Here is an 18,004-nt window from a genome sequence, read left to right on the forward strand (position 1 = left end):
CTTTCCTATACCCCATATTTGCGCGGCTGCGCTCTGTTAATCTGGATTTTGTGTTTTAGTGGTATAGAATGGTTGGGCTCCCCCTCCCCAAACCCATCTTCCCACAATGGCAACTGTGTTCCCCATATGACTGCATCTATTGTTATCCATGTAAAAGTATGAGAATGTTATTGTTTGCAAATTTTATAACTGATGCTAGATGGTGATACCAGTTGGCTGTGGGAAACTGGCTAAAAACCATATGCAAGGTTGCCAGCACATCAGCCCTATTTGTTAAAATTGCTTGGCAGATTATATCTGGGGCCCACCATGCCTCCCTGAATCTGGGAAACAGCATGCTTGTACATGTGGCTACCCAAGCTGGTCTTCTGAGTTGTGATCTATAAATTTAATTTCAGCTCTATATGAATAAGTATTGTTGCCTTTGTGACTGAAACTCTTAACACCTGAAGAAGTGTTTTCTAACAATTAGAGATAATGATTATGTCAATTTTAGTTAATAATGAGCTTAGCGAGTGAGATAGAAAATAGTTTTGAATTCAAATGGGGATCATAAAGGTAATATCTTCAGCAACTAAGACAATGGAAGGGTGGATAATATGATAATATGGAGGTAACAGTAAACGAGAAATAGATGAAAAGTGAATGACTAATGTTAATAATAATGTGTAGAAAAAACAGCAATAGCTGTAGATTCTCCAGAGATATGAACTTATGAGAATGAACAGACTAGGTTTGTGTTGAACTGAGAAGAAAGTATAAGGCAATGTGTAAGAAATATCAGTCTTTCTGTACAAGCTGTTACAAAGATGAGATAAGAAAGGTACAGAGGTACAAACAAACAATGAAATAAAGGATGTTCATGAAGAAAATATTCAAATAAGAACTGGTCATCGCGAAAGTAACTATTGTATGATAAGCCCTGTTCATTAGGTCAGATGTTTGTTGCAACAAAGGGCTTTTTATAAAATTTGGGAAAATTTTCAGTATATGAGAAATTCAAACAATATAATACAGTAGCAAAGCTTTGACTCATAACTGTTGTTCAAAAAATTATTTCAGTGATAGAATGTGTCTTTTCAACTCACATTGGTCTTTTGCAGTACATCATTATCTTTTCTGCAGTCATTGTGGGAGTAGTTTTATCTGTAAAATGTGTATTTTTGCTTTGTAGGTTCCCACCACTCCACCAGCTCTCTTCTGGCTCTTTAGTGCTGTTCATTTTCTTAGTTCCTTTCAGTTATTCTTTTCTCTCCTCGTTTTACCATTATTATTATTCCACCAGCTTATCTCATTTCTCTTGTTTCTATGCAATCCCATTGTGTGCTAATGATGGAAGCTGAAGAAATGAATTAAAATTTGTGCCACAGCTGGGACTTGAATACAGGTCGCCTTGCTTACAAGGCAGGAATGATAGCCATTACACCACCACAGTGCTCTGGTGGTGTAAAGGCTAGCACTCTTGCCTAATGAGCAAGGAGACTTGGGTCCAAGTCCTGCCTGTGGCACAAATTTTGATTCATTTCTTCCGCTTCCGTCCTGATTGTAGGTAAAGATGAGACTTAAGTGTCTCATGACAGATATTCTTGATTAATTAACAGTTCTTTCTCGGGTGTTACATGTAATGAACTCATATATGAATTTACGAAATTATTTTGTGTGTGTTATGCAAACATCTTATTTTTTATTGTTAAGTACCATATGTGAAGGAAATCCTTAAAATCAGAATTTACAGCTCTGTGTTACACTGAATGTTAATGATGTTGCTGCATTGAGTGGGATCAAGCTTATTATTTAACAATAGTTCAGGATGCCAATCTTTGTTTTACCTTTTTAACAGTGTTGCAAAATGTAACTTTCTGAAATAAGAAAGCAAAGTATGAAACGTAACAACAATAGAAATTAAAGATAGTAACTATAGAGTCTATATTAAATGTAACCTGTAATACATTATTTTCTATCTTCTCATTGGTGTCAGAAGATATCATGATTATTTTTATAGATAACTGTGTGTGTTTAACCTTTGAGCTGGCGCATTTATGTATAAAGTGTGCCAACCACCAATATAACTGTCTTGTACCATTCCATTATGAGCCCACATGTATTCTTTCATTATTGTTATAGCTAACACAGTTGATTTACCATATGTCCAAGTGGGCAGCAGTAATATAAAATAAACATCAAGCTAAATGAGATAATATGATCCATGCAAGAAAATGACCCAAATTCTGAGCTAACAACACAACCCCACAAAAAATGCAGATGTCTACAAGATAATTAGTAATTACATCAGAGAACGAAAGTTGCTACTCACCATATAATGGAGATGCTGAGTCGTGATAGCAGAACAAAAAGATTCTCCCACCATAATATCCCTCCCCCTGCCTGCCCCACCCTCCTCCTTACCCCCATCCAGTTGCCACTCCCATCATGCACTGGTGCTGCTGCTCGTAGTGTGGTTTCAGTTCTCTGAGACTGCAGATGTGTGTGCAAGTTGTGTTTGCATGAGTGTGTGTGTGCGTGTGTGTATATGTGTCTACTGCTGAGAAAGGCCTTTACAGCCAAAAGCTATAACTGTCTGAATCTTTTTGTTGTGCATATTGCAACTCAGCATCTCCGCTATATGGTGAGTAGCAACTTTCCTTCTCTGGTATTGTTACATTCCATCCTGGATTATCTATTGTTAGATAATTAGTAATTGAAAGATAATTAGTAATTGAATGAGCATTTGGCTGGGATCTAATGCAATTAAGCTGTTTAATGCTCTGAGGGGGGCATTACCATAGGGTTCACTCGTATGCCACAACAGTGTGGGGTTCACTCGTATGCCACAACAGTGTGATACTGTAAAAGTTTATTTTATTATTGTTTACTTAAACAATGTTATCTCATATAGTATAAGTTTATTTTGTTGTTGTTTAATTAAACTAAGATTAAGCAGTGGTTTTACTCATATATGTTTACCTCGGTAACATAAAGATAGCTATTCTTTACATGTGTACAAAGTACGCCGTACACCCGCTTGTGTTATGAAAATGATTGTGCCTGCTCCACATTTAATGAAATGTAACTATTAATGATAATGCCATTTTGGTTTTGTAATTGTTGCAGTAATTGTGGAAATTCTGAGCAGTGAATAATACAATCAATTCTGTTATAACACAGGCACTGCACAGATCTTGACAGGTACTCAGAATGAGACAGGACTTGAGCAGATTCAGTATCTTGAAGATAAATCTCGTTATCAGCGTTCTGAATATATTGAAGAGACTACAAAGCAAGCACCAATATTCACTACATCTCTGAAGCACATGGAGATCAAAGAAGGCCAGAGGGCACACTTTGAATGCCGCCTTATACCTGTGTCAGATCCCACAATGAAAGTTGAATGGTTCCACAATAATGTCCCAGTGAAGTCAGGTTAGTATCCACTTGAGTATGGAGAAAAAAACCTGCTTTAGCAGTGCTTATGGGTCTTGAAGCAGTATAAACTTTCTGGAAGTTAACATAGTTGCACACTTGGCTTATTTTAACATGTCCTTTATCACTGACAGTATTGGCCATTTTGTCATTATCAGACATCTAAAATACATATCTGGGAACATGAGAAACTTTTTTAAAATCTTCAGAGGTAACAAACAGTAGTGTGACAAGTAGATACCACTTACGTGAAATTTTAGTAAGCAAGTTGTGTGACGACAAAAGCTTTGGGGATAAACCACAGTGTCCTATGTAGGAGCCTTAAAATTGGCAAAAGTTATATGGTAATACTGGTTTGTGAGCACAATCATCTGTGATCATGTTCTTTTCAAATCTGTTATTTGCTAACCTTATAGATTTTCAGATTGGAAAAAAATTACTTTTGTTCTGTGACTTGTATTTTAGACATTTGATCACAGCTTTGAAAGTGTCTCAGCAGGGTGAATTTAGATTTTGTGATTTTTTGGCATTCTAACTAAAATTGCAAGTGTTTTAAATTCAGCTTTGGGAAGTGCCTAATCATTTGGTTTTACGCCAAACAAAGTAAATAAGAACCAAGCAATTGTTTACTCTTACTTCATCACACTTTCTTAAAAGACTTTGATGTTGTGTGTAGCTCGTATTAGATTAATTTTGCACTTCTCGAAGGACTGATCTCTCTCACTGCGTGTTGGGATATCATTAAAATTTCCCCATAATAAATTTTTGGAATTGTGAGGAAGTTAGAGCAAATACCACCAACACTGTTGTTTGTTTGTGTATATCCATTGAATAAATATAAGCTTTCTGAAGACGGATGTGAAGACATTCATTTTGATGAAGAGTAATAAAGAAAATTTCAGTCTCTAAAAAATGACTGGCTGATGTAAATCTTTCATCAGTATTACCTGTTCATGTTTCAACTATAGTACTTAACAATTCATTATAGAGAAAATTATACTAATTTATTTCATTTTACCCCTTTCTCTTATTTCTAAGATATCATTTTCTCACTCAGTGCTTCATTCCTCTACTATTATGTGGTTTACTTTATTTTTGCTTTTCTCTTATTGTTTACTTTGTTTTCTTTTTCTTTTCTTTTGTTGCATTAATTTTTTACCTCTTCCAGACTATCTGTGGTACTGAATCGCCAGTTTTCTCTTCTGTGTACAGTTTCTATAATCATTTCTAGAGTGTATTTTACCACTGCTCCTTCGAAAACATGTTTCTGAGGTGTACTTTCTTAGTTCTATGTTTCTTCAGATGAAATGTAACTGTCTTAGTTATTTTTTTCTAGCTCTCATTTCTTCTGACATATAGTGACTCAAGCTTTTGAATATTTAAAGAATCACAACTGCTGAGCATTGTTTCAACCACTAATTTGAATTGAGATTTTGTGTATTTGTTGCACCAAATTATGTCATGTTTCAGGAGAAATATTGTTACTCTTTTCAGGTTCTCGATTTACTGAGACAAATAACTTTGGTTTTGTTGCATTGGACATAATGTACTGCTATCCAGAAGATTCTGGGACATACACATGTCGCGCCAAGAATATTGTTGGTGAAGCTATGACATCTGCCAATCTGACCTGTATCTGTAAGTATAGTCTATTCTAAGCCTCTTACATTCATCCAATTACATGAGGAGTCTGCTAGTCACTTATTGGTAGTAGATCAAATCATTTGTTATTTTGCTAATGCATCTAGTCTTAATTATGAGCCAACATCATCTAGAATCAAATGTTTTGAAATCATAGGTAATTCCTTGTCATTTCTAGGCATCATTATGCCATGGACTGGTTTCCTATTGTTAGTTGTTTTCATTTCGATAGATCTTGTTGGAGAGTTTTCCAATACTGTGTAAAAATTGTTCATGTGTTTTTTATATAATTTCACAATATCTTTCTCACAGCAAAGAAATCAATTTATATGGAAACGCAACATGAGGAAGCATTATCAAAACTGACATATTTGGAGGATACGTCTCGTCATCAGCGACAGACAGTCCAGGAAGAAGCTGTGACCCAGGCACCGATGTTCACACAGCCAATGAAGGATGTCCGTGTAGCTGAAAATCAGGCTATGCACTTTGAGGCACGACTTATACCTGTAGGAGATCCGAAGTTACGCGTTGAGTGGCTTCGAAATGGCGTTCCAATTCAAGCATGTAAGTGTGTATCATGATTGTAGAAATTAGAATATAAGGAAGAAATAAACATGCATGTGGTACAAGGTATATGTATAAATACACACACACACACACACACACACACACACACACACACACACATGATAGTGGCAACATCTTTACTGCTTCCTATGTCTCTCATGATCGAGAGACATGTCTGTGTCAGGTGTTTCTGTAGGCTTTTTGTTCTTTATAGAGTCTCGCTGGTTGGAACTCAATTTAATATTGAAGATTGTGATGAGTTCCCTTATGCATGATGTAAGGCAACAGGGCATAATATGGAGCTCTTTCAAGTAGTTCATAATTTAAATTTAAAGCACAGCAGCAGGAATAATATGTTGGGAAAAATAGACCGGAAAATACTTGTTTTGTGTTTTGATGGGCGTTGTAGTTCCGTTGCATAGTGTTTTGTCTTTCTTTTAATTGCAATGAATTACAGAATTGTGGGGATAAATGTGTGTAAAATTATATAATGTATTTAGGTTTAAGTTTTTAAATCTTTTAAAAATTGTATACGAATTGTGGCCATGTTTAGGGATTATTTTGACTAATGTAGTGTCACGTGACCCTACTCAGGACTGTGGATATGACTGGAAAAATTGGGGTCTTTGGTCATTGTCCATTGTGGTGGTTGGTTGGGAGTGGCAAAGTGCCATGAGTGTAAACATGGACGCCAGTGTATGTGAAGGAAGAATGTGAAAGTTTGTAGGTGCGAGACAATAAACAGTGTACGAATTGCACCGATTATTATTTATACGGATCGGATTTATTTGTGAACTTAAAAATGCATGGCCACAAGGTTGAAGTGTTTCTTTTGAATAAATAAGTTTCAATATGAACGTGTATAGTTTAATTCACTGTTGTTCAAAAGCTAGCCATTATATGACTCAATAGTAGGGGCGCAAATGGAACCATTCACTACCAGCCCCCTTTGCAGATGCGCCACGTGAAAAATAGGTAGTGAACGAGTGTGAGTACAGTTGCAATGAGATGAAAAGATTTTTGCAGAAACAGAAAATTGCCCAGTAAATTAAAGATAAACTATTAAAACATATAATAAATTTGTTTGGGAGTTTCTAAGTCACTGCACACCCAACTATTTAAGATGTTTCCTTTGTCATTTCAGCAAATCGTGTGACAACTATGCATGATTTTGGATATGTTGCACTGAACATGAAGTATGTTTACCCCGAGGACTCAGGCACCTACACTTGCCGTGCTATCAATGAACTTGGACAAGCAGTCACTTCAGCAACACTTGTTGTTCATTGTAAGTAGCTTTATAGAATAGAGGATGTGGGCAATATTGAAATATGTTCATTAAAAAATGGATTCTCTGTTTTATATCTTTCGTGTTATTGTGAGATTTTTTTCAGGAAACTTTAGCTGAGTAAACTGAATTTACTATCACAATATCACAATGGGAAAGATACTATTTTAAACAAATTTAATTCTTGTAAATAGTCTTCATGGATTTGCCACTGGATGGCATTGTGCAAATTCCACAATATTTCGTCAGAGCAATTGTCCGACATCTTCAGGTGGTTGAACTTTGCTGGTGGCTAGATATTACTGACTGTACCCATACATCGGTGCCTCTGTATATAGAATACGCTTGCGAAGAATGCACAGGCATGGAATTCATGCATGCACAATGATTTGCAGATAGATGACGCCATACTAAAATGCCCTCTGCTGAAAATTGCAGAGCAATCCCCTACGTGTGCATTGTATGCTACATTTACTTACACTGCGGCCCGACGTTACTCACTAAAAAACCACATTAGACCAATGTTATGGCGGATCTGTCATCAGAAAAATCTTGATTTGTTAGACAGTTGCTCTGAGGAAATATTGTGGAATTTGCGCAGCATCATCTGGCGGCAAATCCGAAAAAACTATTTATGACATATCCGATGGGAATGCTTGAAGAGTCAAATTTTATTCTTGTTTGTGAAGTAGAACAGTATTTTAATTAAAGGCAAAGTTTTGCTTTCAAAGTCTTTCTTTTCTTATTTTTAAAAGTGATGTATCAGACTGAAGAAACAAAGTGAATTAGGCTGAACAGTAGGATCCAGTATTCATTTGCTCGTGTAGTGTAACAATGGACTGTAGAATTGTATGACATGTAGATGAGCCCAATGCACATTGAGCTTGCATGCTACTTTAATAACAGATAGTCTGGTATGTAGATCACCTTGAGTATGACTTTTTAAGTGGTTTTCCACATTTATGTATGGGAGCACAATGCAACTCTGCTTCTTAAATGCAGTACACAGAGACAGTTGAAACACAAAAAAATACAGGTTATAGTCCACCCAATTCACAGACTGGTGTTGTTTATGATATTCCTCCCCTTGAATTAAGGTGACATTTTGCCAGCAGGAAGGACATTTGGACACAAAAATGAGTACCAAATATATGATAGAAAAATACACATCAGTTGCATCCTCTGCAGTGAATCAGATAATAGAAGAAAGAAAAGTGTGATCCACTATTCCCATCAGGCTTGTATAGTTCATATGACAAATAAATAAAAGTAATGTTCATTATGCCAACACTCCTGTGTTGTGATTATTAATAGTTAGACACCGTGCTTTTTTCTGATATCTAGGATAATTTTGTGTTTTGAAATAGATAGAAAAGAATTATAGCACTTCCCTAAAAAAAAAGAAAACAACTTTTCGCTTTTATTCTTATGTTTTATTTTCTTTCTTTATTTTACCTTTTAATGTGCAAGGAGATCTGTAGTATTAAATTGTTGCAATAACTAATCAGCTCTTTGCAGGCCGACATAGGACTCTATGTAGCTGCTGTTTATCTATACAGATAGAGTTCACATTTATGCAATTTACAATACTTATACAATAAAAATAATTACCTATTTTTTGCAAGGAGTGTTTGTCATAAAAATACATTTATATTCTTGCAAAAAGTAGGTAATTATTTTTATTGTATAAGTATTGTAAATTGCATAAATGTGAACTCTATCTGTATAGATAAACAGCAGCTAAATAGAGTCCTATGTCGGCCTGCAAAGAGTTGTGACAAAGTTTTTGATGGCTTTCATATTGCCCACAGCACATGTGTGCTAGATAGGTTCTCTGGTGAGGATCTCTGCTTCAAAATACAACCGTGGTATTTGCATTTATATTTGTCTTACTAAGGGACTCTTTGAATTGTACTTTTTAGTATTTTAGAGGTGCATCTATGACCCTTGATTAAGAAAGATGCTGCTCAGGGAAAGGGAAAAATAAGGACTATGAAATAATGAATATTATGTTGTTGAATCTGAAACAAGGAGAGACTTCCGCTGTTTAGGCTGAAAAGTTACAACCAAGGAAACAAAGATATGAAAAGCACTCATTAAGACAAAATGTAAGAATTTAGTATACTAACAAATGTTTAATTATAACAATGAAAACAATCAATTAACGATAAAATTATTTAATTGGATAGATAAAAAATCTACTCACCAAGTGGTGGCAGAACACACACATAAAAGACTGTTGTGATTGGCAAGCATTTGAAACCAGTGACTCCTTCTTCAAGCAGAAGGGTTGAAGGGGAGGAAGAAGGGTGAAGGAAAAGGACTGGAGAGGTCTAAGAAAATGGGTAGATTTTGGGAAAGGCACTCAGAACTGCCAGTAGGGGGGGAGACTTACCATATGAGATGAGAAGGAAAAACTGGTTGTTTGGGACTGCATTGGATGAGACTTGTAAACCTGAGAGCTTAAAGGTGGAAGACACGGCAATATGTAAGACAGAGATTACTACTAAAACATTAACTCATGCACAATGTTGCATATTACCCTGTCTTCCACCTTTAAGCTACTGGGTTTTCAAATATCATCCGATGAGGTCCCCAACAATCGGTCTTTCCTTCTCATCCTGTACGGTAAGTCTCCCCTGATCCGCAGTTCTGGGTGACTTCCCCGAAATCTACCCATTTTCCTAAACTTCTCCAGTCCTTTACCTTCACCCTACTTCTTCCCCTTCAACCCTATTGCCTGAAGAAGGAGCCACTGGCTCCAAAAGCTTGCCAACACAACAGTCTTTTATGTGCGTGTTCTGTCACTGTTTGGTGAGTAAATGTTTAATTAGATTATTTCTATGTAATCATTCCAAATGCTTCTTGTAAGAAATAGAATGATCAGTGCAATGTTGTTGCAGCCAAAGCATCGTTGCTTCTGGAGAGCCAACATGAGGCTGCACTGCAGAAACTTCAGCAGCTTGAAGATACATCAAGGTATCAACGGCGTGAAGAGGAGGAGATTATTGTAACTCAGCCACCAAAGTTTACAGCTCAACTTAATGGACCCACAGAGCTAATTGAAGGTCACAGTGCTCATTACGAATGCCGCATTGAACCGTATCCAGATCCCAACATGCGTGTTGAATGGTTCCACAATGGAAAACCACTACAACTAGGTAAATTGTTTCACACATATGGAGTAGATTCTTATAACTGATTTTTTATTTGCTTTTTGTTTGTTTGGAAACCATTTTTGCTGCTTTCTTTCTGAGTCTTGTCTTTGCAACATAAATTTTTGTTTTAACTTAATAGCCATTAATTTATTATATAATTAAACTTCTAAAAAATTGTTTTAGTATGTGACATTATTAATAGTTTCTCTCAAATGTTTTGATTGTCTGCTGCTATCTAATGGATTCTTGTTATATGCAGGAAGAGGTTTCTGCCATTTTCTGATTCTGTGTGTTATGTATTTGCTGAATTATTGTACCATAAGATTGTTGATTGTTGCTTTCATTTTCTTTTTTTGTACTGAACAGGTCACCGTTTCCGGACTACTTATGACTTTGGATTTGCTGCACTTGATATACTTACTGTTTATCCAGAAGATTCCGGAGAATACACTTGCAAAGCAACAAATAAATTGGGGCAGGCTTCATCATCCATAAAAGTTAATGTCAAATGTGAGTTTACTGTCTTAAAGTATGGGCAGTTTCCAAATCTTTTAAATATTTAATATAGTGTCTTTAATTAGGCTATTCATAGTAGAACTGTGATAAATAAACCGTTTCTGCACTTTATTTTTTGAAAATATGAATGGCAGTTTTTTGGTTGTGTACTTTTCAAATAACTCCTTATTTCATAATATAAAATTTTTAAATGTTTGTTTCCTCTTCTTACTGGAATTTTACATGTACCTGTTTCAAAAGCATCTGATCTTGAGACTTTGGAATGCACATGAGTAAAGAAAACTTACTCTCTCATATTTTGGAGTTAAACTTTGAGTGAGATGCTGTAAAGTAAAACAATGAACTCAATGCATAACAAAGTTACTACAAAACTGAATATGAGAAATAATCCTTATAATTTTAAATGACAGTTCTAAATATTTTCTCAGGCAGAAAATATAAATATCTGTTATCAGAAAATAATGAATAATAATCATCATTACTCATTAAAAGATTAAGAAGTTTTCTGTTCTGAGAACTAGAAGAGAAAATTAAACACTCATCAATACATTACACTGTAAGATATTTATGGGGAATTTTTTTAACAGCCCGTTCATCAATCATTTTGGACACCCAACATGAAGGCGCATTGCAAAAGATTCAGTATCTGGAGGATGATTCCCGCTACAAACGTGCAGCTGTTGAAGAACAGGTGATAGCTGAAAAACCACAATTTGGACGGCCATTACGAAATATTGATCGATTGCCTGAAGGACAGAGTGCTCACTTGGAGGCCACACTTACACCAGTTAATGACCCTACAATGCGTGTTGAGTGGTTCTGCAATGGCAGACCCATTCCTCAAGGTAAGACGTCAATACAAGCCAACTTTTTATGCTGTTGATTCATTATTTATATGTGTGTAAAGCTAGTTTTATTTAGAGCTGGAAGTATGAGTTCTCTTCTTATTTTTCTGTACTAATTTTTTGTATTGGAAGGAATTTTTAGCCTGTTTCCTTGAGTGCGAATTGTGGTAATGCAATATGTAGTGCTGAGTGAACACACAAAATATTAAATCACACAATACTAGTAATCTATTGATTCTCCACTCATGTTGTTGTTGTTGTGGTCTTCAGTCCTGAGACTGGTTTGATGCAGCTCTCCATGCTACTCTATCCTGTGCAAGCTTCTTCATCTCCCAGTACCTACTGCAGCCTACATCCTTCTGAATCTGCTTAGTGTATTCATCTCTTGGTCTCCCTCAACGATTTTTACCCTCCACGCTGCCCTCCAATACTCCACTCATGTACTAGCTAATTCAAGAAACTGACTGAGAAGAACACTAAAAGGCATAAGTTGGAACAGAGCAGTGAGAGTAGGCAAGTTTCCCTCAGAATAATTAAGATACTTGGATGAACTGACACTGGAAAAACTATTTTGAGGCACAAAAAATCTCCTCAGACTTCAGGAGCAATGTAATAATCATAGCACCAAAGAAGGGAGATATTGATAGATGTGAGTATTACCAAGCCATAAGTTCAATAAATCCTGGCTGCAAAATGCTAAAATGGATTATTTACAGAAGAATGGAACATTTGGTAGAAGCCAACCCAGGATAGATCAGTTTAGATCCCAGAGAAATGTAGGCAATACTGACACTAAAACTTATCACAGAAGACAGTTTCAAGAAAGACGAAGCTACATTCATGGCATTTGTACTCTCTGCAGCCCTTAAGCTATGGGGGGGGGGGGGGGGGGGGGGGAATTACCTACAACTTGTACAGAATCCCAAACTGCAGTTGTAAGAGTCAAAGGACATGAGAGGGAGGCATTAATACAAAATTATTGAGACAGGGTTGTGACCTGTCCCTCAAATTAATCTGTCTGAATTTAGTAACCTAAGGATAAAATTGGAGAAGGCATTAAAGTTCAAGGAGGAGAAATAAAATCTTTATGGTTTACCAATGACATTGTAATTCTGCCAGAGTTGCAGAAAAGACTCTGAAGACCAACTGAATGAAATGGATAGTGTCCTGAAGAGGGGTTGTAAGCTGAAGGTCAATAAAAGAAAAACAAGGATAATGGAATGTTGTCAAATTAAGTCAGTTGATGCTTGGCGAATCAGAATAGGAGAAGATGCAGAAATTAGTAGACATGTTTTGTTATTTGGGCACCAAAGTAACTGATGACGGCAGAAATAAACATGATGTAAAATGCAGAATGACCATGTCAAGCACAGTTTTTTTCTGAAAAAGGAGAGTATATTACATTGAATCTTGAAAAGTCTTTTCTGATAGATTATGTTTGGAGTGTAGCTTTATATGAAAGTGAAACATGGATGATAAACCATGTAAGCAAGAAGAGACTGGAAGCTTTTGAAAAATGGAACCACAGAAGAATGCTGAAGATTAGATGAGTGGATTTAGTAATTAATGAAAAGAAACTAAATCAAATGAAGGAGAAAATAGCTTAATGGTATAACTTATCAAGAAGAATGTATAGAATTTTAGAACACTTCTTGAGGCATCCACTTATAGTTAATTTGGTTATACAAGGAAGTGGGAGGAACACTTGGAAACAGTGAGTTGAAATGGATGTGGGTTGCGGAAGTTTTGCTGAGATGATGAAACTTGCACAGGATAAACTAGTGTGAAGACCTACATCAAACTATTCTTCATGCTGAAGACAACAACAACAACAACAACAACAACAACAATACAAGACAAAACTGACTAAATATCATGTGAGGCTAAAAAACTGATGAGAGGACACTTCTTTCAGTATTGTTCTAACGCCTTTCATGAGTAAATTTGTCTAGAGACTGCTGTTGCATATCTTTTTTAAAAAGTGTCACAAATGGCCAAAACACATGCATTCTTGAATAATATCAGAGTTAGTCTTGTAGTGAAGTTGTTAATCCATCAATTTGGAAGTGGTTAGAGATAAACAGAAGCTATTTGTAAGACAAATAGAATGTGTAGCATTCAGTTGTTGGCATAATTAATAAAAAAATTCTTCACATTTTTTTATTTCCTTACAGGTCATCGTTTCAAGACAACTTATGATTTTGGATATGTGGCACTTGATATCCTGTATGCATATGCTGAAGATTCAGGCACATATATGTGTAAGGCACGTAATGCAGTTGGAGAGGCTGTTACTACATGCTCTGTTACTGTTGAAGGTAATTTGTAGATTTATGTTGTCCCTCGAGTAACAAAAATGTCTATTATAAGCAACACAAACTTTTCATGTACGTGAATGCTTTCTTTATGTTGGCAGAAGTAAATATCATATCCACTGGAAAAAAATCTTTACAGTGACCTCCTATTTAAATTTAAATAAATGGAAAAGATTTTTAAATTTCAGATTTTAGATCTGCTTATGTTTATTTTCTGGCATGTAACAACAGGGTGTATGTGCAGACAAGGAAAAAAAACTCCTGGACTTCTCCTGGATTTCCCGGTTAAAAATACAGTTTCTCACAAGTGAAAACACACTCTTTCCGAGTTAAATGATAGTATATTTTACTTCAGAACTGTAAAACTTATCAATCCTTTGAATGGTTATGGTTGTATACACTGGTGTAGAATTTAACAGCAATTTAGAAAATGAAAATCAGGGAAAAAACACATTTTGGAAAGATTTTTGATGTGCAGCAACCTTTACACTGCATTTTTTCTTATTGAAAAAGTATAAATTCAAATTCTGCCAAACACCGCATGTTACTTTCTGAAGCATTGAAATCAAGATTGGAATCTGCTTTCGTATGCCAGTCAAAGCTCGTGTCATCTGATCTCGCCAGCTGATGACAGCAGTTATTCAGATCATAGGACATGTAATGTAGTCAGCCAATAGCAACATCACTGTCGAGTAGCGCAAACACACAAACAGGAAAATTTAATGGTTTAAATTAATATACATAGTGCTTCTACAAGAAAAGAAAAGCTTTCACATATAATATTGGTCTCTAAGGTTAATAAATTGCAAGAGAAGTTGAGCTTTCACATATAATGCTGATCTTTTTTGTGCTTGTTGCACTTTAAGATATATCACACAAATGTGCCAGGAAAATTTGTAACAACGACATATAAATGTCTGATCTTTTGGGCTTGAAATTCATATAAATGGCTCATCATCAAAAAGTTGATTTTTAAATGAGAGTCACATTCTCAGTGATTTAAGAAATTCACTGTACGTTCTCACACATAGGTCAACTTGCATAAAAGGAAATTTAGTTTGAAAGTAATGCTTTTCAAATCACCATTCGAAAAATATTTTCCCATGACCTATTACAAATAGGTTTGTTTCAGCAGTTGCCAGATAACAGGCATCATCCCACTTGTGCAGCTACAATGATGTAGGAAGCCCATATGTTCGTACATGTAAAACATTAGAAGATCTTACATTATGTCATAAAAGAAACAAAACATCGGACATACTCCAAGACCATTGGAATTTAGTGAGCAATACTAAAAAGTGCACAGTTAAAGTGCATGCTTGAAGTACACATTTGTATGTCCAGATTCTCAGCGAAGTAGGCCTCGACCTGATATTAAGCTTTTCAGTATGTTTTTCGGGATGTAAATTTTCTTGGAATACCAGTACTGTATTATTTCATGTTTGGTTCTTTATTATGGGATAATGCCATACATGCCAGAAGATGAAAACATGCACTTGAAATGCACCAAACAGTTGAAACTAGCCAACTGTGTGGAATTAAACACTTCATTTCAAATAAATTGACTGCCTCAGTGGCAAAGGTTAATAAAAGCCAAAGACATGATGAAAATAAATCAGAAAAATTAATCGGGGTGCAACCAGGTAGGAAATGCTTGCTGGAAAGCAAGGATAAAGGAGAGCTTAGATTGAGAGTTGGAAAAAGTACTAGAGGGATTAAAGAGAACAAAAACAGGATTATTGAGGTACTTGAGCGATTCGAGGGAGGTAAAAATGCAGAACCCAACTTAAACATTGTATAAGTAGAGTCAAATCTCTTTGGAATTCCGTTGGTGAAGTGGTAATGTATGCACCTGAAGTTTGTGGTGTAACAGTGTAGTTCTTATTTTCCAGAGTATTTATTCTGCAGATAGGAATTTCAAATCAATTCTTGTGCCTTTTTAATATGATCTTTGTGGTGTCGATTGTCTTTGTTGTTATCTGTTCCACCAATTTTCTTCATTATTCATTGAAAGTGAGTCTCTTCATGTGCAGTGACAATATTATGAAAAGGATAGGTTGCTACTCATCATATAGTAGCAGAGATGCTGCATCACAGACAGGCACAACAAAAAGAATACTAAACACATAATCTTTCGACACGAAGGCCTTCTTCAGAAATAGACATTCACACAATCACAGCTCACACACACGCACACACACACACACACACACACACACACATACATGACCACTTTGTCTGGTTGCCGAGGCCAGACTCAGACCCAGATTCAGAGACAGTCATCATGCATATGTGAGCTGCAGTTGTATGAATGTGTGTTTGTATATTTCAGGGGAATGCCTTGTGGCTGAAAGCTTGCGTGTTTAGTAGTCTTTTTGTTGTGCCTGTCAGCAACTCAACATCTGTCCTTTTCATAATATTGTCATTGTTCCAGCCTGGATTTTCCATTGTTTGACCCTTTATATGCATCTTTTCAAGACCAAAAGTTCCCATATTTTTCAGTGAGTATTTAAAGTGTGAATAAAGTAAGTTAACATGTATTCCTGTTTGCATTAAGTATATATTTCCTGATATAAAGTGATAGACACAACTGAAGTAATTGAAGAAAATTATGCTATTAACTTAGTGAAAAAAATTTTTTTTGCAGCTAAATCTGGCCTCTACTTGGATACTCTTGATGAAAACCGCTTGAAGAAAATAAAAGACCTGGAAACATTTGAGAGGCCTCAAAAACCAGAAGTTGAACCTGAAATGCAAAAGCCTGTGTTCATTACTCCACTTGTCAGGTACACAAAATTAACACCAGTAACAACTGTGCATAATTTGAAGTATTAGAAATACTTAGAAATTAATTAAAATGTGAAATATTCTATTAATGCCTGGTACACAGTATTTACATAACAATTTTTCCTCCCATTTTCAGCTTAGAAAATCTGAAGGAAGGTGAACATGCTCATTTGGAATGTCGTGTGGAACCTATAAATGATCCTAATCTCAAGATTGAATGGTTTGTGAATGGAATTGCCATAAAAACAGGTCACAGGTTCCGTACTACACATGACTTTGGTTATGTTGCTCTTGATATTCTGTACACATATGCAGAGGACTCTGGAACTTATATGTGTAAAGCAACAAATTTGGTGGGAGAAGCTGTGAATACTTGCCAGATAACAGTTGGAGGTAAGCTTTTAACATCTTTACAGTAGGCTAACCTGAGCTGGAGTTGTAGTTTGTAGTTTTTGGAATAAAATGATGTAATTTGGAAGGTACATCAAAATGGAATTATTTGTTGAAACCACGTGTTGTCTGTCTTTCTTTCTCTTAACGTTTGCCAGTTGCAGTTCACCTTCTATCTTCTACTTAATTCCTTTCTCTCATATACAATTGTTAATCTCCCAATACTGTGCTGTTCACTATTCATTACCTTTTGGTACTGTTTACAGTTTCTATTTCACTTCACTGTAACTCAGTGTACACTCTCTTGAAAAGTGTGTTATTAACTTACAAAAAGTCGTATCCTTTGCACATCATTGATATGAACAGCTTGGTGATGAAAATTCTGATCAACTTTGTTAAACATGTTGTACAGTTTTCTTTGCAGTGTATAACTTATATTTGCCTCAATGCCCTCAGATAGATGTTCTGAACGAGAGTTTAGTGAAAATTTTTCTCCGTTATAAGATATTCGCAGACGCCTCTTTAGTACATTGTATTCTGCACAGAAATTAGAGTCATCTTAGATTTAAAAATCTAGTCAGTTGCCGTGCTTAATGTCTGGCTATCACTATTCAGTATAAGAATAATACGAATACAAACGTGACATGGTACGTATGTTCTTCCGCGTTTGTTGCTGTTTCACACTAGTTTTGTAGTTTATTAGGCAGACAGCATTTAAATGAGATAGCAGCCAACACGAAAGAATACATGGCATAATGTTTACATTCTTGTACCTTTTTTTTAATTTATTTACTGACGCAGAGGTTTTGGCGCTAGTATTTATCTTTATGCCTGCAAAGCATGCCTGTGTGGCACTACGTATATTTGACGCCAGAAGTTAGTTGTGGCGGCACCTACCAACATTTTTCAGAACTTCCGCTTACTTTGCACTCGATTCTAAGCCGCAGGCAGGTTTTTGGATTACAAAAACCAGGAAAAAAGTGCGGCTTAGATTTGAGTAAATATGGTACTGCCCTTCCCAAGAAACATGAGAGTGAAGTATATGCCACTATACCGAAGTTTCCATGGAATTTT

The 18,004-nt window shown here is 35.8% G+C and overlaps 1 protein-coding gene across 1 annotated transcript in view; it reads left to right on the plus strand.

The window, feature by feature from the left end:
- Positions 1–18,004, plus strand: part of LOC126481730 (titin) — a 534,189-nt gene that overhangs the window by 111,325 nt on the left and 404,860 nt on the right. The window contains exons 26-35 of the mRNA XM_050105683.1: positions 3,166–3,420; positions 4,915–5,058; positions 5,374–5,628; positions 6,776–6,919; positions 9,823–10,080; positions 10,444–10,587; positions 11,181–11,438; positions 13,613–13,756; positions 16,401–16,539; positions 16,677–16,933. Of these exons, the coding sequence (XP_049961640.1) occupies positions 3,166–3,420; positions 4,915–5,058; positions 5,374–5,628; positions 6,776–6,919; positions 9,823–10,080; positions 10,444–10,587; positions 11,181–11,438; positions 13,613–13,756; positions 16,401–16,539; positions 16,677–16,933 (1,998 nt within the window). The remainder of the gene's footprint in view (positions 1–3,165; positions 3,421–4,914; positions 5,059–5,373; positions 5,629–6,775; positions 6,920–9,822; positions 10,081–10,443; positions 10,588–11,180; positions 11,439–13,612; positions 13,757–16,400; positions 16,540–16,676; positions 16,934–18,004) is intronic.

The sequence above is a fragment of the Schistocerca serialis genome, chromosome 5 (assembly GCF_023864345.2).
Source record: "Schistocerca serialis cubense isolate TAMUIC-IGC-003099 chromosome 5, iqSchSeri2.2, whole genome shotgun sequence".
Classification (NCBI taxonomy): domain Eukaryota; kingdom Metazoa; phylum Arthropoda; class Insecta; order Orthoptera; family Acrididae; genus Schistocerca; species Schistocerca serialis.